Source organism: Salmo salar, chromosome ssa01, assembly GCF_905237065.1.
Source record: "Salmo salar chromosome ssa01, Ssal_v3.1, whole genome shotgun sequence".
Classification (NCBI taxonomy): domain Eukaryota; kingdom Metazoa; phylum Chordata; class Actinopteri; order Salmoniformes; family Salmonidae; genus Salmo; species Salmo salar.
Window position 1 is genome coordinate 154,527,815 of NC_059442.1, and position 24,950 is coordinate 154,552,764.

At 41.8% G+C, this 24,950-nt stretch overlaps 1 protein-coding gene across 8 annotated transcripts in view; it reads right to left on the minus strand.

The window, feature by feature from the left end:
* Positions 1-156: 156 nt before the first annotated feature.
* Positions 157-24,950, minus strand: part of LOC106568866 (epidermal growth factor-like protein 7) — a 27,509-nt gene continuing 2,715 nt past the window's right edge. For 3 of the 8 annotated variants that reach the window (XM_014139620.2, XM_014139638.2, XM_014139628.2), the window contains exons 2-8: positions 14,653-14,896; positions 13,567-13,692; positions 5,388-5,674; positions 4,925-5,128; positions 2,088-2,164; positions 932-1,094; positions 157-785 (exon numbers count right to left, since the gene is read on the minus strand). In XM_014139620.2, coding sequence (XP_013995095.1) covers positions 766-785; positions 932-1,094; positions 2,088-2,164; positions 4,925-5,128; positions 5,388-5,674; positions 13,567-13,692; positions 14,653-14,732 — 957 coding nt within the window. In that variant the 5' untranslated portion in view covers positions 14,733-14,896 and the 3' untranslated portion in view covers positions 157-765. Of the gene's footprint in view, positions 786-931; positions 1,095-2,087; positions 2,165-4,924; positions 5,168-5,387; positions 5,675-6,653; positions 6,803-13,566; positions 13,693-14,652; positions 14,897-24,950 lie in introns of those variants that run through there. The other 5 variants (XM_014139657.2, XM_045692506.1, XM_045692504.1 and 2 more) reach the window with 5 other exon arrangements.

The following is a 24,950-nucleotide window of genomic DNA, read 5'->3' on the forward strand; positions in this document are numbered from 1 at the left end:
GCTAGCAGTGGAGACCCAGGCTTTGCAGATGGGATTTGGACCCCGTGTGACTGTTTCTTAACTCTCCATAGAATTGAAATCGGCAACGAGTAATGTGTTCAAATGAGATCTCTTGTTCTTCCACGTGGAGCACACACACAAATCTTCTACCAGACATTTTTGATTTAATCAATTTTATTACAAAAAGTTACAAAACAAGGTAAAAAAAAAGTAAACTGTCTATTGTATCTCTATGAAATAAGCACAAGGAATTCTAACTTAAATACATAAATACAGATGTCCATGCAAACCCCACCATGGGGGCTCTGACAGTGGACTGATGTGAACCTAAAACATGGAAACCAGATCCTTCAGAGTGAAATTGGCAGTTTGAACTTTGACTCTCAGGTAATGTGCTAATGGGGGAATGAGGCCCCTGTAACCGTCACAGGTGGTGATGCTATATGCTCTTCTATGTCTCCGTAATACAGCAATGACATGAAATTATGCTGTTGGGAGAAAGGGACACTTAAATGGGTTGTATGTGTCACTGACATATAGCACATGACAGGGTTGCCCATCATAGAGCTAGTGTTCAAGTTAGCCTTTGGGCTGGTATAGGAACAGGAATACACAAAACACTGAGTAGGCCTATGTTCTACTAATATTGCTCCTCCTCCATATCGCTGGGCTGGGGCATTCATTCCATTCCTATTGTTATTGTGTTGTGGACTCAGACTTGTGTGGAGATATCTAGTTGGTGAGGGTGACCCAGTCCTGTTGTTTCTAATTCTCTTGGCAGGAACCTTTAGCAACAAAGGACAAATCAATGTTACTATCCATAGTCAACCAAATCACTTCACATCCACTTCAAGCCTTTATATGGCCACTTTGTCCTGTCCAACAAGAGGAGTACAATAAAATGTTTTAAACTTTGACTTTATCCACTCACATGTTCCGAGGCGTTCCTCGAGGAAGCCGACCTGTTCGCTGAGCGAGTCGATGCGATCCAGCTGCTGGAAGGAGTGGGACAGGAAGCTGGTTTTCTCAGACACGCCCTCGTCCAGCGACATGGGGAACAGACTGGTGAAAGGGGCCAGGACCAACTGGAGCTTCTGGAGAGGTGAAAAGGGAGGGAGAGAGGAGAGGTTTGGAAGAGGGAGGCAAGAGAGAGTGGAGAGAGGTTTGGAAGAGGGAGAGAGGTTTGGAAGAGGGCGGTAGGAGAGAGAAGAGTGAGGGGAGAGGGAGAGAAATAAAAGAGGAAGAGAAGGGCAGTGGCAGGGAGAAAAGATGAGGGGGTTTAGTGTATGTGACAAACACAACAACAGAGAGGATGACAGCAATACAGAGAAATAAAGTCATTTATTTCCCTATTGGCAACAAATCCCAACACAATCCGTCTTGCCATCACAGCGGTCGCTGTAATGTGAAAGTACTGCTATATTATACGGATCCTCCCATTTCAGCTGCCTGCATCCCCTCATTTACTTTTACTGTAATCCACGGAGCATTAACGACATGACTTCTAATGAAAAACTAAAAAGACGTTTAAAAGGTCACTATGACAGTCTGGCATTTCAAAGGATGCTGGGTTTTGTGAGTGCGTGTGTTCTCTGTTGGTTAACAAAGTTCATGATTACATCTTGAGTGGTATTTGATAATACACCAGCATAACAGTCTAACGTGTATCTGCCTGGTGCTGGCTCAGAGTGGGTGGGAGATGCTAGAGGTGTACTGGCAAGGGTTTAAGGGGGACTTTACAAGGATAGGGAGGGAGAGGGTATGTACACCTGTTTGTGAGACCGTGTGAATGTGTGTGTACACATTTTCCTACTTTATCAGGACCACAATCTCCTGACAAGTCACCAGAATGTTCTGACAAGGTAGGAAAATAATATATATATATTTTTTAAATGTCCTGAATTTGTTAAAATGCTATTTTTGGCTGAAAGGTTAGGTTTAGGGTTTGAGGTTAAGGTTAGGTTTAGAGTTAGTGAAAGTAGAATTTTGAATGGGAATACATTTTTACTTCCCAGAAAGTCCTGAAAATTCCCCAAAACAAAGCTGTGTGTGCAGGTGATGGTAGAGAACAGGGGGTGCAGTCGTACCTGTTCCAGCAGCTCTACTCTGTTCTTCAGGCTCTGGACCTCCTCTGTGACGTTCTCAGTCAGCCCAAACCCTCCACCTGTAGACAACACACACAATCACACTGTGGATCACCAGTATTTAAGACACCCTCTATCTGCACAATGGTGTTGTCTATTGGGAGAAAACTTTTTGAAAACTATGAGGTACTACCTGACCTGCTTCAATAAGAACACAGATTTTAATTTTCTGTTGCAAAACGTTTTGCTACAGTGAACCCTACTGAATATGACCCAGTAGGGTTAGTTTACAAAGATTTGGGGACAGATCAAATCAAATTGTATGCACCGAGTACAACAGACCTTACAGTGAAATGCTTACTTACAAGCCCTTAACCAACAATGCTTTAAGAAGTTTTAAGATAAAAAAGGGTTAGGTAAAAAAATAGATAAGTAAAAAATTATTAAACAGCAGCAGTAAATAACAATAGCGAAGCTATATACAGGGGGTACCAGTACAGAGTCAGTGTGCGGGGGCACCAGTTAGTCGAGGTAATATGTCCATGTAGGTAGAGTTGAAGTGACTATGCATAGATTATGAACAAAGAGTAGCAGCAGCGTAAAAGAGGGGTCTGGGTAGCCCTTTGATTAGCTGTTCAGGAGTCTTATGGCTTGGGGGTAGAAGCTGTTAAGAAGCCTTTTGGACCTCGACTTGGCGTTCCGGTACCGCTTGCTGTGCGGTAGCAGAGAGAACAGTCTATGACTAGGGTGGCTGGAGTCTGACAATTTTTAGAGTGCGATGGTTAATCCTTCCAATTCTGTCTAAAGCTTAGACTTGTGACATGTCTTTGAGATAGATAATGACTTCAGCATCTTACTCTGATCCTGCTCCTGAGTGATTCATAAGAAGACAGGGGGCCTCAGTCTCACAGCTATGAAACAGATGGGAAGAGAACCACTGAACCACAAGCTGGCTGGGGAATTCAGTGCTAGGGGTGAAGCCGGTAACAAATCCATAACTTAAGACTGCAAAAGGGGCCGAGGATATGGGGAAATGACACACACACCATGTAACCGGAAGAGAGGGCACTATGAATAAGACACAGTCCATCATGGCTAAACACAGTCCATCATGGCTAAACACAGTCCATCATGGCTAAACACAGTCCATCATGGCTAAACATGTTGTCCTGTATCAGTTACAAGACAAGGAGGGGTGAGCTAAGTTGGCCTGAGTCCAACCAGCCACCGAGTGTCCCCCTGCTCACCATGACAGGTCCCCAGAGCTATGGGCTCAGAGCTGGGTACAAACCCCACGTCTCCCCCCGGTCAGCCACGGAGCTAAGGCTGAGAACAGCTCAATCTCTCCCAGATGTGGACTATTGGGACAAGAGTCGAAAGGGAGGGGGGGGTGGGAGGGAGGTGGGGGCGACCCCCAGCAGATGAAGTTGACGAAGCTGGAATGAGAGCGCAAGTTCCGGCCAAGAAAAGAGAGACCGAGAAGGAAGAAAAAATATGGAGGGATTCAGACGAGAGCTGTTAAGGTCTGAGCAGGGCATTTATTCCCTTCTTTATCTTGGTGATCTTCATCAACATCATACGTCAGCCTGGATATGAACAGTTCATTGATATAATAGGGCCATTAACCAAGACAATACTGCTGCTGATGTTAATGCTGCAGCAGCCTGCTGGCCTTGCACTTTGTTGGCCAGGAGAACAGAACTGTACTGAGCCTGCACATATTCCCCCTGCGTCACCTACACCAAGTACAATCTCTCATATCTGTTTTTTTACTGCTGTTTTTCTCTCTCTGTGTATTTTAGTGTGTAAGACAATCTATCCTGTATATCTCATCTCTATCTAGACAGACAGACATAAAGTAGAGGAAATGATGAGTCTTGTTTTATGTGTGTACAGTACTGTATGCTCATCGTACTACAGTCTGAGAGAAATGGGAATTTCTTTGGGTTCCATCCAGCCACTTCTAGACAGGGGAGGTTATTTTAGCCTGTTGCTAAGTTACGCCAAACACAGCACATCTATGGGAGCTGTTTTTTCCCCTTTTCTTCAGTGATATGCAGCAGTTTAGAGAATAGCTTGAGTGTGTGAAAGTGTGGGAGAGGAGGATGTTTCACTGGACACTAAAGGAACGTTTTGGAATGGTAGGAAGTTTTCCTATGTTAAAGATGGGGAAGAAAGGTCTACATCAGGGATGGGCAACTGCCCCCCACCCGTGGATAGTTAGAATAGTAGAACAACATTTAGCTTAGGGCCCCTGGCCCCAAAAGCCTAGGGCTGGCTCTGACTGCATGTGTGGGTATGGAATGTGACCCACGAGCCACTGCGGCCCCTCATGATGAGTTCTGATTTTTTGTGGCCCCCACCCCCATCAAAGCTGGCCATCCCTGGTCTACATCAAACAGCTAGCTGATGTTCAAACAGTGGTTATCAGCATGGTTCACCGGGTCATACCGTACATGACCACAAACTGTTGGTTGCTGACTGCAGTTGGTCTATCAATCTTTGTTTATACTGGTTATCAGTGTGGTCCATCTGGCAATAACATACACCACCACACCTTGTTGACTGCATGCGGTCCACTTTGCAGTCTGTACCAGTCTCAGTGCATTATTACTCACGGTACGAGTAGAGTTTGGCATAGCGCGTACCAAAAGTAATAATGGACCAAGAGCCTGGCTGTCCTCTTCTTCACTCCCATTGGAGACTTTGCTGAAACACACGTACACACACACAGCACACACACCCATACAGCACACATGTACGTGCACACACACACATACATAATCAATCATGTGCGTGTGCTATCATGTCTGCGGATAAAGAAAATGGTGGAGGTGTACCTGTATCACTGGAGGGGGGTATGTGATCGTTTGCTGCTTCTTGACTGGGGTGGGTGGAAGAGGCAGGAGGAGGAGGAGGAAGGTTCTCACAGGAGTGTGTGTCTCCTGCCAGCCTGTAGCCCTCTCTACACACACAGTGGTAGCTGCCTGCCATGTTCACACACTGATGAGAACAGGGCTGCTGCTCACGGCACTCATCCACATCTGACAGAGAGAGGGAGGAGACACTGGGTGTCACTGATCCTGTTAGGGTTAGAATTACGTTAAGGGTTCGGGTTAGGAGCTAGGGTTAGTTTTAGGGTTAAGAGCTAGGGTTAGGTTTAAGGTTAGGTTTTTGGGTTAACATAAAGGTAAGAGTACAGGTTAGGGAAAATTGGATTTTGAATGGGACTGAATTGTACAGCTATCCACAAGGTTAGCTGTACAAGACTGTGTGTACGTGCAAGAGCGCGCGTGTGTGTACCTGTTTGGCAGTGGCGACCCATCCATCCCAGAGGACAGGCGCAGTGGTTGGGTATTAAACATGTTCCTCCGTTCACACAGGACTGGCCACACACCGCTGGAGGACAGAGAGAAATAGAATAAAAAATGAACATGCACACATACGGGATGCTAGGAAAGTGTAAACCCCTATTACCTTGATTACAGTTGTGTGAGTGGAGTCGTCGCCAACCTGGGCAGCATTCTGGGTAAGAGTGTGAGACTGGCACGGCTCTGGTCACCTGACGGTACGCCACCCTGTACACTGTCCTGGAGAAACACACAACAGAACGTTACAGCTAGGTCTGACAGAGCCACTTAAATAGGTTTGAGTAATGATTCTGAGAAATAGTGTGTGCGTGCAGAGCTCCTAGAGTTTTCTCCATGTCAGCAAACATGGACGCTCAGGTATATTAGGCTGGACCATGGACCAATGGTTACCAAGTGTGTGTGACAAGAGGGGGAGGATGTGGAAAGGATGGCAGGGGGTGAGGTTGACACCAAGCCAGTTCTGGGTTCTGCAGTTTCACTGAAATCTGCTGAAATGTTTCCTGGCATTGTCCTCAGTGAGAGAGAGAGAGAGAGAGAGAGAGAGAGAGAGAGAGAGAGAGAGGGAAAGAGAGCAGGAAAGAGAAAAATAGCCTCACGAAAGATGTCTCACAAATTAATCAATAACATCAGTCTCATGGTGGGAAAAAAAGTTTATAATTATAGTTGTCGGCTGGGAGCAGTCTGCTGTGGAGAGAGAGAGAGAGATGAAGGAGGGAAAGAATGAAAGAGTGCGTAAGCACAGAGGGAGAGGTTGTCCAAGATAAACACAGCAGTGGTCTCTGTGGGCTGGCTGTTCATTTCCCGTAGTTACACAAATTTCTTGATATTTATATTCCACCAAAATATGTACCGCCATGACCCACTTCTGTGTATGAATATGATATGAAAGAGAGACATAGAGAGAGGGGGGAGAAAGAGGGAGTGAGCCAGAGAGACAAAGGAGGAGAGAAAGAGGGAAAGCACGAGAGAGACATGGAGGCGGGGGGGGTAGAGAGAGAGATGAACAGAGAAAGTGAGACAACAGAAAGGACAGCGGTCGCGAGGACAGCGGTAGCGAGGACAGCGGTAGCGAGGACAGTGGCAGGTCTTCTGCTGGAGGGATAAGACTCCTCTGTCAAAACTTATCAGGAGCTGTCTACCTTCTTTAGAGTGTAGCCCTGCTAACAAATAAACATTGTAGAACATTGTATAAACTCACCTTAACATCTTCTGTGTCAGAGATGAATGTATTGCATGAGGTTGGCTGAGGTCAGACTGTATAGACAATGCTAAATATGTGGTCCTCTGTAGCTCAGTTGGTAGAGCATGGCTCTTGCAATGCCAGGACGGTGGGTTCGATTCCCATACATACATAAAAAAAAAAAAATGCACGCATGACTAAGTCGCATGACTAAGTCTGCTAAATGGCATATATAAAATATGGTACAGCTGGAAACAGACTGGATGAAGGTCCCTGCTTGTGTTGTTAATAAATGATGTCCTGTTTAGGCAGTGATATATGGACCTTGTGGTGGTATTAGGGGTGTGCTGACATGGCCATAATCGTATCTGTAAATAGACAGTTGATAGTTGGATTGGATGTTACTTGTGATCGGGAAAAAAATGAAATGTTTTAATATGCCTAAGTAGATATTGGCAAATAAGCTCCCTCCCTGCACGTTTCCAGACCAAACAAGCTGCAGATGAGGAGCCGTGGAGGGCTCTGTGTCCTCAAATTGTAGCGGGCAGTTTGCTATCAATCAGAATCTTTGTTCCCAAACTTTCCCTTCTTTTTAGATATTATGCACATTGATAGCGTGATAGCAAACATCCTTGCCATTTGATTCACCATAGTTGCAGGCTAACAAGAGGCAGCAGCAATGTTCCCTCAATTCTTTTGGGGCACTGAGCAAATTTTTGTTCTTGTGAGCGGAAACTTGAATGCGAGTTTAAGGTGAACAGTGAGGCTGTACCCTTACAGTTTTAGACAGTAGGCAATAAGCTATTTTCACGTGGAAATAGCTTTGGATTTCTATGATATAGTTTACAGTAGCCTGTGGTGTTCAATGCAGGCCTACATTGCATGAGACTTTTAAAAACGTTTTTATATTATGCAGGGCTTGACATTAGTTAATGATTTTTTACTTGGTCTGTAACACCATGGGCCAAATAGGTGACTGTAAATTGCATTGTATTGTCTATAATGCAAGAAACCACTTTACAATATACAATGTATTATTATTACTATACAGAGAATTAGACAATGTAGGAAACCCCTCTGCCTATTAGCATATTCAAGCCGGTCTCAAAATACAACACTGCCCCTTTAATTAAGACATAAGCTTTTTACCTGACTGACTTTTTAAAGACAGCTTGAAATGTAGCCTACAGATTGTGCTCTTGTGGGAAGCAGTAACTCCCCATTGCTGACCTATACGCATCTATAACCCGGCTAATAACTCGCTAACTAGCAAAGAATATCAACAAATGTGCTCACGCGCAGCTCTGTACTCTGATCTGAACTGATCTGAAAAGCACATTCACTTTCAGGTGATTGAAAGACTGCTCGTGGGCTACCCAGCCAATAGAATTCTACTTCGTTGCGCTCTGGCTCTGCCTACGAAAAAATAATCATAGACTCAATCTTGCAAAGTTACATTTGGTTTGGATTGTTGCATTGAAAAGGGGATGATGTAATGTTGATTCGATCACAGAAAAATCGATCTATATAGTGCAAACTAATTGGGCTAACTCAATGAAGTTCAATCTCTTGTATCTCTGCGCAGCCTGGTATTTCTTCTAGAGGTCGACTGATTAATCGGAATGGCCGATTAATTAGGGCCGATTTCAAGTTTTCATAACAATCGGTAGTCGGCATTTTTTTGACACCGATTATGGCCGATTACATTGCACTCCACGAGGAGACTGGGTGGCAGGCTGACTACCTGTTATGCGAGTGCAACAAGGAGCCAAGGTAAGGTGCTAGCTAGCATTAAATTGATCTTATAAAAAAACAATCAATCTTAACATAATCACTAGTTAACTACACATGGTTGATGATATTACTAGTTTATCTAACGTGTCCTGCGTTGCATATAATCGATGTGGTGCCTGTTAATTTATCATTGAATCACAGCCTACTTCGCCAAACGGGTGATTTAACAAGCGCATTTGCGGAAAAAAAACACTGTCGTTGCACCAATGTGTACCTAACCATAAACATCAACACCTTTCTTCAACTCAATACACAAGTATATATTTTTAAACCTATTTAGTTAATATTGCCTGCTAACATGAAGTTGCCTGCTAACATGAAGTTCTTTTAACTAGGGAAATTGTGTCACTTCTCTTGCGTTCTGTGCAACAGAGTCAGGGTATATGCAGCAGTTTGGGTCGCCTGGCTCGTTGCGAACTGTGTGAAGACCATTTCTTCCTAACAAAGACAACCAACTTCGACAAACGGGGGATGATTTAACAAAAGCGCATTTGCGAAAAAGCACAATCATTGCACGACTGTACCTAACCATAAACATCAATGCCTTTCTTAAAATCAATACACAGAAGTATCATTTTTTTTAACCTGCATATTTAGTTAAAAGAAATTCATGTTAGCAGGCAATATTAACCAGGTGAAATTGAGTCACTTCTCTTGCATTCATTGCACGCAGAGTCAGGGTATATGCAACAGTTTGGGCCACCTGGCTCGTTGCTAACTAATTTGCCAAAATGTTACATAATTATGACATAATATTGAAGGTTGTGCAATGTAACAGCAATATTTAGACTTAGGGATGCCACCAGTTAGATAAAATACGGAACGGTTCCATATTTCACTGAAAGAATAAACGTTTTGTTTTCGAAATGATAGTTTCCGGATTTGACCATATTAATGACCTAAGGCTCGTATTTCTGTGTTATTATATTATAATTAAGTCTATGATTTGATAGAGCAGTCTGACTGAGCGGTGGTAGGCAGCAGCAGGCTCGTAAGCATTCATTCAAACAGCACTTTCCTGTGCTTGCCAGCAGCTCTTTATGACTTCAAGCCTATCAACTCCCGAGATTAGGCTGGCAATACTAAAGTACCTATTAGAACATCCAATAGTCAAAGGTATATGAAATTCAAATGGCATAGAGAGAAATAGTCCTATAATAACTACAACCTAAAACTTCTTACCTGGGAATATTGAAGACTCATGTTAAAAGGAACCACCAGCTTTCATATGTTCTCATGTTCTGAGCAAGGAACTTAAACGTTAGCTTTTTTACATGGCACATATTGCAGTTTTACTTTCTTCTCCAACACTTTGTTTTTACATTATTTAAACCAAATTGAACATGTTTCATTATTTATTTGAGACAAAATTGATTTTATTGATGTATTATATTAAGTTAAAATAAAAGTGTTCATTGTTCATTCAGTATTGTTGTAATAGTCATTATTACAAATATATATATATAAATAAATAAAAGAAAAAAAAGAAAAAGGCCGATTAATCCGTATCGGCTTTTTTTGGTCCTCCAATAATCGGTATCGGTGTTGAAAAATTATAAATCGGTCGACCTCTAATTTCTTCTGGGCGGCAGTCCTGGAGGAGGTGCACAGCCGTGCACGTGTGCAGCTTAGAGGGAACATTGGGCAGCAGGAATATGACTGATTAGACCGAAACAGAGAAGTGAAAGCGATTGGGTGAAATTATGAAGCAAGTGGACCAAGAAATAGAGCTTCATTCTATCCAATTAGAGCAGCAGAATCAACGTATAGCCTGCCCTTCTCTTTACAGACAGTCTAAATAATTCAACTGGCTAGTTTGCCTATGTAGCACCTCATCTTTTATTTATTTTTTCACCTTTATTTAACCAGGTAGGCAAGTTGAGAACAAGTTGTTATTAGGGGTGTGACTGACTGACATGAGAAAGATGCCTTCTGGCACCCGAAAATTACTTTTTTTCCCCCGATCACGGATCATTTAAAGAAATACTCGGATCATAATCATATCCAGAAAATTGCCCATATTCCTTTACGATACTCGTTTTGTCCGACTACTCAGCACACCTCTACTGTACATGGTATTATGATAAGATTAGGTGGGATGTTCCCACTGGGCACAGACATCAGTTTAATGTCTATTTCATGTTGGTTCAGGCTCATGAAGAAACAACGTTGATTCAACCAGTGTGCGCCCAGGGGGTTTGCAGTGATAGCAATATTGATAACAATATTGACAGTGACAGTGATAGTGAAATTGATAGAGATATTGACAGTGACAGCGATAGAGATATTGACAGCGATAGAGATACTGACAGCTATAGCGATAGATATTGACAGCGATAGAGATATTGACTGTGATAGCGATCTTGACAGTGATAGCAATAGAGATATTGACAGTGACAGCGATAGAGATATTTACAGTGACATATACTGACAGTGATAGCAATATTGACAGTGATAGCGATATGGACAGTGATAGCAATGTTGATAGCGATAGAGATATTGACAGTAATAGCGATAGAGATATTGACAGCGATTGCATTATTTACAGTGATAGCAATATTGACAGTGATAGCGATAGAGATATTGACAGCGATATAAATATTGACAGTGATAGCGATATTGACAGCGATATAAATATTGACAGTTATAGAGATATTGACAGTGATCGCGATATTGACAGTGATATTGGTAGTGATATTGACAGTGATAGCGATATTGACAGTGATATTGGTAGTGATATTGACAGTGATAGCGATATTGACAGTGATATTGGTAGTGATATTGACAGTGATAGCGATATTGACAGTGATATTGGTAGTGATATTGACAGTGATAGCGATATTGACAGTGATATTGGTAGTGATATTGACAGTGATAGCGATATTGACAGTGATATTGGTAGTGATATTGACAGTGATAGCGATATTGACAGCAATAGACAGTGATAGCGATAGCGATATTGACAGTGATAGCGATAGAGATATTGACTACGATAGCGTTATTGATAACGATAGAGATATTGACAGCGATAGAAATATTGACAGTGATCGCGACATTGACAGTGATAGAGATATTGATAGTGATTGTGACAGAGAAATTGACAATGATAGTGATATTGACAGTGATAGAGACAATGATAGTGATATTGATACAAGAGAGATATTGACAGCGATAGAAATATTGACAGCGATAGAAATATTGACAGCGACAGTGAAAGTGATATTGACAGTGATATTGACAGTGATAGATATTGACAGTGATAGAGATATTGATAGTGATTGTGACAGAGAAATTGACAATGATAGTGATATTGACAGTGATAGAGACAATGATAGTGATATTGATACAATAGAGATATTGACAGCGATAGAAATATTGACAGCGATAGAAATATTGACAGCGACAGTGAAAGTGATATTGACAGTGATAGATATTGACAGTGATAGCGATAGAGATATTGACAGTAATAGCGATATTGACAGTGATAGCATTATTTACAGTGATAGCGATAGAGATATTGGTAGTGATATTGACAGCGATAGCGATATTGACAGCGATATTGACAGCAATAGAAATATTGACAGTGATAGAAATATTGACAGTGATAGAAATATTGATAGCGATAGCGATATTGGTAGCGATATTGACAGTGATAGCAATAGAGATATTGACTGCGATAACAACATTGATATTGACAGTGATAGCAATATAGATATTGACTGCGATAACAACATTGATATTGACAGTGATAGCAATAGAGATATTGACTGCGATAGCGACATTGATAACGATAGAGATATTGACAGCGATAGAAATATTGACAGTGATCGCGATATTGACAGTGATCGTGAGAGATATGATAGTGATAACGATAGAAATATTGAGAGCGATAGAGATAGTGACAGTGATATTGACAGCGATAGCGATAATGACAGCGATAGCAATATTGACAGCGATAGCAATATTGACAGCGATAGCAATATTGACAGCGATAGCAATATTGACAGCGATATTGACAGTGATAGCGATAGTGACAGTGATAGCGAAAGAGATATTGACAACGATATCGACAGTGGTAGCGATAGAGATATTGACAGCGATAGAGATATGGACAGTGATAGCGATGTCGATAGCGATATTGACAGTAATAGCGATAGAGATATTGACAGTAATAGCATTATTTACAATGATAGCGATAGAGATATTGACAGTGATAGCGATATTGACAGCGATAGCGATATTGATAGAGATATTGACAGCAATAGAAATATTGACAGCGATCGAGATATTGACAGTGATCAAGATATTGACAGTGATCAAGATATTGACAGCAATAGAGATATTGACAGTGATAGCGACAGAGAAATTGACAATGATAGTGATATTGACAGTGATAGTGATATTGATAACGATAGAGATATTGACAGTGATAGAAATATTGACAGTTATCGTGATAGTGATAGAGATATTGACAATGATAGTGATAACGATAGAAATATTGACAATTATAGAGATATTGACAGCGATAGTGACAGTGATAGCGATATTGAGTGATAGCAATATTAACAGCGATATTGACAACGATAGCAATATTGACAGTAGTAGCGATCGAGATATTGACAGCGATAGCGATATTGACAGTAGTAGCGATCGAGATATTGACAGCGATAGTGACAGTGATAGCGATATTGAGTGATTGCAATATTAACAGCGATAGTGACAGCGATATTGACAACGATAGCGATATTGACAGTAGTAGCAATCGAGATATTGACAGCGATAGAGATATTGACAGTGATAGCGATATTGAGTGATATTGACAGTGATAGCAATATTAACAGCGATAGTGATATTGTTAGCGATATCGACAGCGATAGTGACAGCGATATTGACAGTGATATTGACAACGATAGCGATACTGACAGTAGTAGCGATCACGATATTGATAGCGATAGAGATATTGACAGTGATAGCGATATCGACTGCGATATTGACAGTGATAGCAATAGAGATATTGACAGCGATAGAGCTATCAAGAGATATTGGCAGCGATAGCGATATTGACATTGATAGCATTAGAGATATTGACAGTGATAGCAACAGTAGTGGTCAGGAGAGTCATGGCTGTGTCACTTACTTGTAGGTGCTACAGAGGCGGTGCCCCTGACACAGGGTGATGTAGGGTTTGTGAACGGGCTGGACGAACGACTCTGTCGTCGTGATGACACTGCTGTGATGAATATCTCTGCCACACACCCTCCTCCTGCAACATACGTAGGAACACACAGGTGAGATCACTCACACAGGTAGAGGCTAGTGAGGTATTCCTTGGAACATATGAGAACTGTGGGTCCGATTCCTGGGACCACCCATACATAAAAAAGTAATGCATGCTTGACTGTTAAAAGCATCTGCTAAATGGCATATATTATATTAAATTAGGACTGTCTCTGCTGCCATCAGTCTGTCACTGTGTTAGGTTTAACAACAGCTAGCTACACTCCAAGTCATGAAATTCAACATAATCATAATTCTTTGATGTCAAATGAACAATTTACTTAATGTTGGAAGTGAAATTACTGACAGGAATTGTAATGGTTTAAAATGTGAAATTACACCACTTACTCTCGATTACCTCTGAAGCATTCACATATAGAATGTGCTGTGTCAGGGGACAGTTTGAGACTGGGTTTAAAACCTGCTGTGGTGGTCTCTCTTAACCAGTCTGAGAACTAATCAGTCCGTCAAGTATTTTAACCCTCAGTTGATGACGTGACCTCGAGGTCTCTGTCAGTGGCAGTTAACTGACATGTAATTGATGCTGACTGGCCAATGTTATCGCCACTGAAGCCGTCTTGAGTTGAGAGTCACCTCTAACCTTTCATCACCCTTTGATCTTTTGTAAGGGTTGTAGTTTGTTTTCTTCTCTGGCCAAATCAACAGATCTCAAGGAACCTGCATCTCCTTAGAGTTGACATATGTCTAATACAACATGTCACCGTCGTAAATGTTTAACTGTTATCTGGACAATCATTTTTCATTTACTCAGGGTGAGAATGCCAAGTGAAGCAAATAACCATTCTAAATATATAGCCCCCAATTAACTCCGTAAATTGTTGGTGTGTAACTGAAGCTAGAGGCCCATGTAACCGAGCCATCCCAGGGACCAATAATGGGTGACGGCCAATAACATACACAGGAAATGGAATGAGGGAGCTGTTACCCGTGGTGACCGTGGAACTGTGGAGTGGCCGTCACATGGAGGATGAAGAGCGAGGAGGAGAGGAGGAGTGTTTGATACATGTCTCCCTCTTCTTTCTCACTTTCCCTCGCTCTTTCCCTCGCTCTCTCTGTGTCCAATGGGAGAAGAAAGGAGGATGAGGGGAAGGGGAGAAGGGCTGTGGCTGTGTCTCTCTCTGATGTTAGAGCCCCTTGTTTTAGACTTCTAGGAGGAGGATGTCAACTACCTGTAGGTACACAGAGAGGGACAAACACAGAGGTTAGGCTTCAGAAAGTGAAGAGTAACTTCTGTTCACTCTTTTCATGCATTTCCACTTGACGTTTCCACTCCACTTGTGATGCAGACGATCCGGGTTTGAATCCCAGTCAGTCATATCAACATCTAACCTTTTAGAGAAACCGTGATAGAAAGAAGATCACGGAGTTCTAACATCAGAGACAGTACTAGCTTACTTCGCCACTCTCATAGCTGATGTGGAAGGCTTAAGTGTTACCCCCAATTATAAACACTCAAACAGAATCCATCTCCTAACAACACTCCAAATATCAGTTCCCACACCATTCCAGAAAACATCTCTGTAGCAGAATATGGGCCACTTGAGATTGACAGCATTCATTGGTCAGAGTTAGTCTTACTGTCAGCTGTGTCCTGTCAGTGAGAACATTCAAACCACCCTCCTCGTCCCCCTCCTCGTCCCCCTCTTCCTCCTCCCCCTCTTCATTTTTTTAATCCTCATTTTACCAGGTAAATTGACTGAGAACACATTCTTATTTACAGGAACGACCTAGGGAATAGTTACAGAGGAGAGGAGGGGGGATGAATGAGCCAATTAGAAGCTGGGGATGATTAGGTGGCCATGATGGTATGAGGGCCAGATTGTGAATTTAGCCAGGACACTGGGGTTAACACGCCTACTCTCCACTAGAGCTTCACCCAGAGCTACCCTGACAGCATTAGACGAAGAGCTGTTGTGAATGGTCCTAATAGAGGTCATTAAATAGTGTCAGAGCCCAGTCTCCAACCCCCATCTACCACACCTTGGTCATAATCAATTCGCTTTAAAGGGCAGGTAGGCTTGAGCACGCTGACAAATTACATACTTACTGATTGACTTTGAGCAATGGGTTATGTAATACTTTAAGTTAAAACAGATGATGTACATACTGTTTTAATACTATGACGAGGTTGACTCTGCAGTGGAGAGTGTAGCTCTGTTACCAAAATAAGGCCAGGATTCAATCCGGAAGATCCACGTTGTTGCGCGGTTGACATTTCTGATTGAGCCAACATCTGCAGCATTTAATTTGAATGCCATCTCTGCGACTGCAGTAACATCACCTTTAAATGGTGCATAGCCAAAAAGGGACGATCGGATTGAATCCTGGCCTAAAATGTTGTAATGGAATGGGGTAGAGGTGGACACACAGAAAGAGAGAGAGAGTTAAAGTCAGAGCCTCAGAGAAACAGTACCACTCGCTCTGTATAATAAGAAATGTGCCAGTGATTAACCTACCAGCACTGACATTCATTTCACTTGACAGCAAATGACTAGTTCAACATTTACACTAGGGTTGAATGGTGGGAACCCGGTTACCGAGATTTACCACCCAAAACCACTCCCTTTTCCCGGAATAAATAACGATGACAAACCAGCAAATTATAATAAATTATTTATATGAACAGCATGGCGTGAAAAGTGAACTGTTAAATTATACAGTGCCTTCAGAAAGTATTCAGACTCCTTAACTTTTTCCACATTTTGTTAGGTTACAACCTTATTCTATGGCCTCTGTATGATGAATGATCAACGCTCAGGGTGGGGATATACAGCCCATCTCAGTATGGAGCATAGTTCACAATGCATGTAGACTAGAGGTCGACCGATTATGATTTTTCAACGCCGATACTGATTATTGGAGGGCCAAACAAAGCCGATACCGATTAAATCGGCCGATTTTCTTTTATTATTTGTAATAATGACAATTACAACAATACTGAATGAACACTTATTTTAACTTAATATAATACATCAAAATAAATTTAGCCTCAAATAAATAATGAAACAGTTCAATTTGGTTTAAATAATGCAAAAACAAAGTGTTGGAGAAGTAAAAGTGCAATATGTGCCATGTAAGAAAGCTGACGTTTTAGTTCCTTGCTCAGAACATGAGAACATATGAAAGCTGGTGGTTCCTTTTAACATGAGTCTTCAATATTCCCAGGTAAGAAGTTTTAGGTTGTAGTTATTATAGGACTATTTCTCATTATACGATTTGTATTTCATATACCTTTGACTATTGGATGTTCTTATAGGCACTTTTGTATTGCCAGTCTAACAGTATAGCTCCTACCTGGGCTCGAACCAGGAACACATCGACAACAGCCACCCTCGAAGCAGCGTTACCCATGCAGAGCAAGGGGAACAACTACTCCAAGTCTCAGAGCGAGTGACGTTTGAAACGCTATTAGCGCGCACATCGGTTACACCAGCCTAATCTCGGGAGTTGATAGGTTTGAAGTCATAAACAGCGCAAGACTTGAAGCATTGCGAAGAGCTGCTGGCAAAACGCACGAAAGTGCTGTTTGAATGAATGCGTGCGAGCCTGTTGCTGCCTACCACCGCTCAGTCAGACTGCTCTATCAAATCATAGACTTAATTATAATAAACACACAGAAATACGAGCCTTAGGTCATTAATATGGTCGAATCCGGAAACTATCATCTCAAAAACAAAACGTTTATTCTTTCAGTGAAATACGGAACGTTCCGTATTTTATCTAACGAATGGCATCCATAAGTCTAAATATTCCTGTAACATTGCACAACCTTCAATGTTATGTCATAATTACGTACAATTCTGGCAAATTAGTTTGCAATGAGCCAGGCGGCCCAAACTGTTGCATATACCCTGACTCTGCGTGCAATGAACGCAAGAGAAGTGACACAATTTCACCTGGTTAATATTGCCTGCTAACCTGGATTTCTTTTAGCTAAATATGCAGGTTTAAAAAATGATATTTCTGTGTATTGATTTTAAGAAAGGCATTGATGTTTATGGTTAGGTACAGTCGTGCAACGATTGTGCTTTTTTCGCAAATGCGCTTTTGTTAAATCATCCCTCGTTTGGCGAAGTTGGCTGTCTTTGTTAGGAAGAAATAGTATTCACACAGTTCGCAACGAGCCAGGCGGCCCAAACTGCTGCATATACCCTGACTCTGTTGAAGAGGTGACACATTTTCCCTAGTTAAAAGAAATTCATGTTAGCAGGCAATATTAACTAAATATGCAGGTTTAAAAATATATACTTGTGTATTGATTTTAAGAAAGACATTGATGTTTATGGTTAGGTACACGTTGGAGCAACGACAGTCCTTTTTTGCGAATGCGCACCGATTATATGCAACGCAGGACAGGCTAGATAAACTAGTAATATCAACCATGTGTAGTTAACTAGTGATTATGATTGATTGATTGTTTTTTATAAGATAAGTTTAATGCTAGCTAGCAACTTACCTTGGCTTCTTACTGCATTTGCGTAACAGGCAGGCTCCTCGTGGAGTGCAAAGTAAAGCAGGTGGTTAGAGCGTTGGACTAGTTAACTGTAAGGTTGCAAGATTGAATCCCCGAGCTGACAAGGTAAAAATCTGTCGTTCTGCCCCTGAACAAGGCAGTTAACCCACCGTTCCTAGGCCGTCATTGAAAATAAGAATGTATTCTTAACTGACTTGCCTAGTTAAATAAAGGTGGAAATCGGTGTCCAAAAATACCGATTGTTATGAAAACTTGAATCGGCCCTAATTAATCGGCCATTCCGATTAATCGGTCGACCTCTAATGTAGACCTATCATCTCATCTCTCTCCTTAAAAAAGGCTCCTTAGCTCTTGGAGTCCCATGCAGGAAAAGCTAGACTAGAATAGCTTGCTGGACATCATTTTTTTGTGAATTTTTTATACCAATAGACTATTCGAAGAGGGACGCAAGCTCGTTTGTTGAATGTTAAATACAGCAACCAATAGAACTCATGGGTAGTTTGAAAGAAGACTGAACGCGCGATGGCGATAGGCTATAGCAGTTATTTATTCAGACCCATAACCATTCAATGTTCGTGATCAGAAGTGAAAGCCTTCTGCATCTAATTCCAGTCCTATATTATTCAAGGATGTCATTAGAATGATGAAGATAAGGACAACAAAACGTATTATACAAATAGGCCTCATTATATTTCAAAACTAAAATCCAATTCGCTAGCCTATACTTTTTAGGCCGCATGTGCTGCACCAGAATCGCATGTTCTCTCCCTGCTTTATCATGGATTGAACAATGTGTGTAATTCCAGTCATATAATCCAGAAAAATACAATACAGTACTTATTATTTATTTGCACCACACAGTAATATAGTCCACACTCAAATAAATAAGCCTACTGGAGCTAGTTTAATTTATTTACCCAAGAGCGCATATAGCTAACTACATCTATAGGCTTTTATGTTTTTCCTGTCATGTGTAATGTGCAGTAGCATATATGTTTTGGATAACAGCACAATCATTTGGGCTTTTTTGGGTCATAAAATGCTCATAAAATGTATTTAATATATGGTTCATCAGGCTCAGGTAGCATCAGGCCTGAATCTTCGATCAAAGCTCTAATCAAATCCAGACATAGGTTTATTTATATGCTTCAGAATGCTTTTGAATGATACTTCCGGTTTTGGCGAGAAATACCGGGTTACCCAGGAGAAAAGTGATTTATTCTCGGGACGAAACATTTGTAAAATACCGGGAAAATATTTAACCTTAATTCACACAGGTCATATTTTCACTATATTCATAATATATAGCTATGTACTTTTTAGTTTGTTACATGACTCCAGTTCCCCTACAACAGCTCTTTGTATGAACGGCAGAGCCCCTCATCTTTAAAAGCTTAATGTAATCAACCCATTTATTTATATAACGATCCCCCGATTTTATGAGTTTTGTTTAAAATAGATTTGATTGTACTTCCCTGGTGGGTGATTTTAAACATGGCTGTCGTAAAAGTGAATGAGTTCAGACAACAGGTAGCAGTAAGGGGGTGCAGTAACCAGATTTAGCACTTTGGCGGTTACTATACCCCCTCCGCTCAGAACACTGTTTGCTACCGACTGTAAAGATGTTTTGAGCCATGTTTGTGCTTCATGCTGAGTGTCTGAGCTAGATTGTTTGTCGGGCGCTCGGAGCGGTAGGTTGTGTGTGTGTGCGGGTGTAAACATTGACCATGCTCTCTCTGCTGGGTTAATGTTCCCTGCTAACCAACATCCTGTGGACTCCTCCGACACGGCACCCCTACGGTCCCTGGATGATGACCTGTCATTAGAGGGCTGTTAACCCGTCACTCCCCACCACAGCCAGGCCCAGGGAGAGAGGTGGCATCATGTGGTGTCCACCATATTTCCTATATAGGTCATTACTTTTGACCAGGGCAGATAGGGTTCTGGTCAATAGTAGTGTACTATGCAGAGAATAGGGTGCCATTTGGGACAGACATGGAGCCAACAGGGTGGTCTGGATGATGAGGCCCTGAGAGACTGTACAGCTGGTTTAGTGGTTTTATCTGAACCCCTGATCCGCCCTAAAACCCTGGATATTATTATAGCTCTGTTATATTGTCTATTGACCCACACACACACAGATACCCATACCAAGGCGACACACACACACACACATACATAACGCGCATGTATGTACACACACACAGAGACAGATCCTGTGTGAGGCCAGGGTGAACTGGCCCGTCTCTCAGAACATAAAGTGAAGATAGGTCTACCTCCAGCTCTGTCCCATAATCTCTTCCTAGCTCCCTTTCCACTCTGTTAGATTGATGGAGAACTATAGCATGAGTTTGGTTAACCTTCAGAAGAGCTGGGGGTACTCTGAATTTTGATTTAGCCTCCAAGATGGCACTACAGTTAACCTGGGCTACATCCCAAATGGCACCCTATTCCCTATATAGTGCACTACTTTTGACCAGGGCTCATAGGACTCAAGTCAAATTTAGTGCACTATATAGGGAATAGGGTGCCATTTGGGATGCATCAGCAGACCTGGAGTTGATCCTATATAGGCCAGGGCTTTGGTTCTTGTTCTAGCCAATAGCATAACACTAATGTTACCCTGGGGGGTTGCTCTTAGCCTTGGGCTAGCCTGACAGGGAACAAAGAGTAAGTCTGCGTTGCAAATGTCACCCATACTTTAGTTTTGACCAGAGCCCTATGAGCCCTGGTCAAAAGTAGCGCACTATATAGGTAACAGGGTGCCATTTGGGACATAGACAGAGTTAGGCTGGAGGTGCCGCTAAGCCCTGGCTGACAGCATGCATGTCTCTCTGATCCTCTATTGGCTCCACGCCCAGAGAGCAAACACGCAAACCTTACTCAGCTTGGGTTCATTCACAAATCGCCACAGCAATAGTACAGTACAGCATAGCTCCAGTCTGCTCTTATCTTTAGAGTAGATGAAGTGCAAATTTTAAGTATCAAAGAAGACCTTAAGGTGTGCATCTATCACAGCCTTGCTGCTTGACAAAGTGCCTGGTGTGGTTTGAGAACATCATAGTCAGCAGTTGTGTTGCCGATGATTAGATTGTAGTTAAATGTAAGGTTGTGAGACTGGCTACTGCTGCCAATAGTCGGAGTCATACTCCCACAGGGAATATAGTACATGTAACAACCTCTGGCTGATAGGTGGATGATATCAACACGTAATTGAATCCACAACCTTGTTGGTTTCATACAATCTATTTCTACAGACATTATCCTCTCTAATAGAAACATATTAAACCAAGCAGCCAATGCCTGGGTTCACTCTCCCTGCACAACAGACAACATGACACTCACCTCCACAGGTGATAAAGCTCCATATAGGAAAGACTTTTAGGCAATAAAGACCCATAAAAACATTTTTCCCTTTACCCCATACTCCAATATCTCAGTGCCCCCCCTTCTCTCTGCGGTGTCCCAGGTGACCCCACCTAGGCAGGCAGGCAGGCAGGCAGGCAGGCAGACAGGCAGGCAGACAGACAGACAGACAGACAGACAGACAGACAGACAGACAGACAGACAGACAGACAGACAGACGATGGCGGGTGTGGGTTGTAAGATGAAGAGCACACACCTCTATCTTCCTGAATGGATTACCTAAGAGAATTATGTCATACCCCTGGGGATGTGTGAGAGTGCATGAGGTGGGGATTTGACACTGGCAGAATCATAAACCAATACCATTGACTCTGACTGAGACATGCTGTGTATCGTCCCTGACCGCATGGAGCCCTAAAACACACACAGTTCACACTGAGTTCATCTTCAGTTCACACGTAGCACGATCTAACCAGAACTCTCCCCAGCCGAGAACACAGTACCGTAAATTCCGGACTATAAGCCTCAACTTTTTTCCCAGGCTTTGAACCTCGCGGCTTAAAACAATGACGCGGCTAATATATGGATTTTACCCGCTTTCAAAAAAAATTCTCCAAAAAAACACATTCTGTGACGTGCTCAGTTTTTTGGCGGCATGAAGCTTTCATTAGACCAATGAAATTGCCGAACGGGTTAAGGTCAAACAACTTTTTTGTTTACTGTTTAGATTAAATCGAGCGCTCTCAAACTTCCCATCATTCTGATTACGGTAGTCATTTTGTCACCCTCATCATGGCAGACACGGAGAAATGCATATGATGCAGCTTTCAAGTTGAAGGCGATTGATCTGGCTGTTGGAAAAGGAAATAGAGCTGCTGCATGGGAGCTTGGTCTTAATGAGTTGATGATAAGACGTTGGAAACAGCAGCGTGAGGAATTGACTCAGTGCAAAAAGACAACTAAAGCTTACTGCTATTTTTTTATTTTTTGTTACAAGCCGTGTTTTGTTAAAGCCTGTGTAAAGTTCATTTGTTTCAATGTACCGGTAGGCACCTGCGGCTTATAGACATGTGCGACTTATTTATGTTCAAAAGAATATGTATTTTTTTAATTCAGTGGGTGCGGCTTATATTCAGGTGTGCTTAAAACCTCTCTGGGCTAGGCGGGACGAATTCGTCCCACCTACGTAACAGCCACTTGCAGCCTGTGGCGCGATTTTCAAAACCTTAAAAATCCTATTACTTCAATTTCTCAAACATATGACTATTTTACAGCTATTTAAAGACAAGACTCTCGTTAATCTAACCACACTGTCCGATTTCAAAAAGGCTTTACAACGAAAGCAAAACATTAGATTATGTCAGCAGAGTACCAAGCCAGAAATAATCAGACACCCATTTTTCAAGCCAGCATATAATGTCACCAAAACCCAGAAGACAGCTAAATGCAGCACTCACCTTTGATGATCTTCATCAGATGACAACCCTAGGACATTATGTTATACAATACATGCATGTTTTGTTCAATCAAGTTCATATTTATATCAAAACCCAGCTTTTTACATTAGCATGTGACGTTCAGAACTAGCATACCCCCGCAAACTTCCGGGGAATTCGCTAACATTTTACTAAATTACTCACGATAAACGTTCACAAAAAGCATAACAATTATTTTAAGAATTATAGATACAGACCTCCTCTATGCACTCGATATGTCCGATTTTAAAATAGCTTTTTGGTGAAAGCACATTTTGCAATATTCTAAGTACATAGCCCAGGCATCACGGGCTCGCTATTTAGACACCCGGCAAGTTTAGCACTCACCATAATCATATTTACTATTATAAAAGTTTGATTACCTTTTGTTGTCTTCGTCAGAATGCACACCAAGGACTGCTACTTCAATAACAAATGTTGGTTTGGTCCAAAATAATCCATCGTTATATCCGAATAGCGGCGTTTTGTTCGTATGCGTTCCAGACACTATCCGAAATGGTAAAGAAGTGTCGCGCGCATGGCGCAATTCGTGACAATAAAATTCTAAATATTCCATTACCGTACTTCGAAGCATGTCAACCGCTGTTTAAAATCAATTTTTACGCCATTTTTCTCGTAGAAAGCGATAATATTCCGACAGGGAATCTCCTTTTCGGCAAACAGAGGAAAAAAAATCACAAAGGCGGGGGCGGTCGGGTCACGCGCATAAGCCCAGAGTCCCTTGATCGGCCACTTGAGAAAGGCGATAATGTGTTTCAGCCTGGGGCTGGAATGACGACATTCTGTTTTTTCCCGGGCTCTGAGCGCCTATGGACGACGTGGGAAGTGTCATGTTAGAGCAGAGATCCTTAGTAAAAGATAGAGATGGAAAAGAAGTTCAAGAAATGGTCAGACAGGCCACTTCCTGTAAAGGAATCTCTCAGGTTTTGACCTGCCATTTGAGTTCTGTTATACTCACAGACACCATTCAAACAGTTTTAGAAACTTTAGGGTGTTTTCTATCCATATGTAATAAGTATATGCATATTCTAGTTACTGGGTAGGAGTGGTAACCAGATTAAATCGGGTATGTTTTTTATCCAGCCGTGTCAATACTGCCCCCTAGCCCTAACAGGTTTTAATAGTCCGGAAATTACGGTACTCAAATCAGACCTGGTCAAACCAAACAAACTGAACAGCTTCACCTGGACCGATAAATGGGTTAATTGCTCAAATCCTCTGAACTCCAACCTGGACTCAGAGTATTTCGTATTATTCTGTACGTAAATTCAAGACACTCCATTTAATGTGATATATTACGTTTCATGTGGTCCGTATTAATTTGTGGCTCTCCATCGGCCATTTCGTATGAAATGTTCCGAATTACAATTTCTATTATATGTTACGAATTTGCAAAACGTTTGATATGTTACGAATCTAGCTAGGTAGCTAACATTAGCTAGTTGGCTAATGTAATCTAGGCTAGGGGTTAGGGTTAGATTTAGGAGTTAGGTTAAAGGGTTAAGGTTAGGGGAAGGGTTAGCTAAGAAGGATAAGGTTAGGGGTAGGCTTAGCTAAAAAGGGTTAAAGTTAGGGGAAGTGCAGTGTTGTAAAAATACTTTAAAGTACTACTTAAGTTGTTTTTTGAGGTATCTGTACTTCACTATTGAAATTTTTGACAACTTTTACTTCACTACATTCCTGAAGAAAATAATGTACTTTTTACTCCATACATTTACCCTGACACCCAAAAGTACTAGTTTGATTTGGAATGCATGACAGGACAGGAAAATGGTGCAATTCACGTACTTATCAAGAGAACATCCCTACTGCCGATGATTTGGCGGACTCATTAGAGTGTTGGAGTGTGCCCCTGACTATCCAACAAAAATATAAAAAAATAATTGT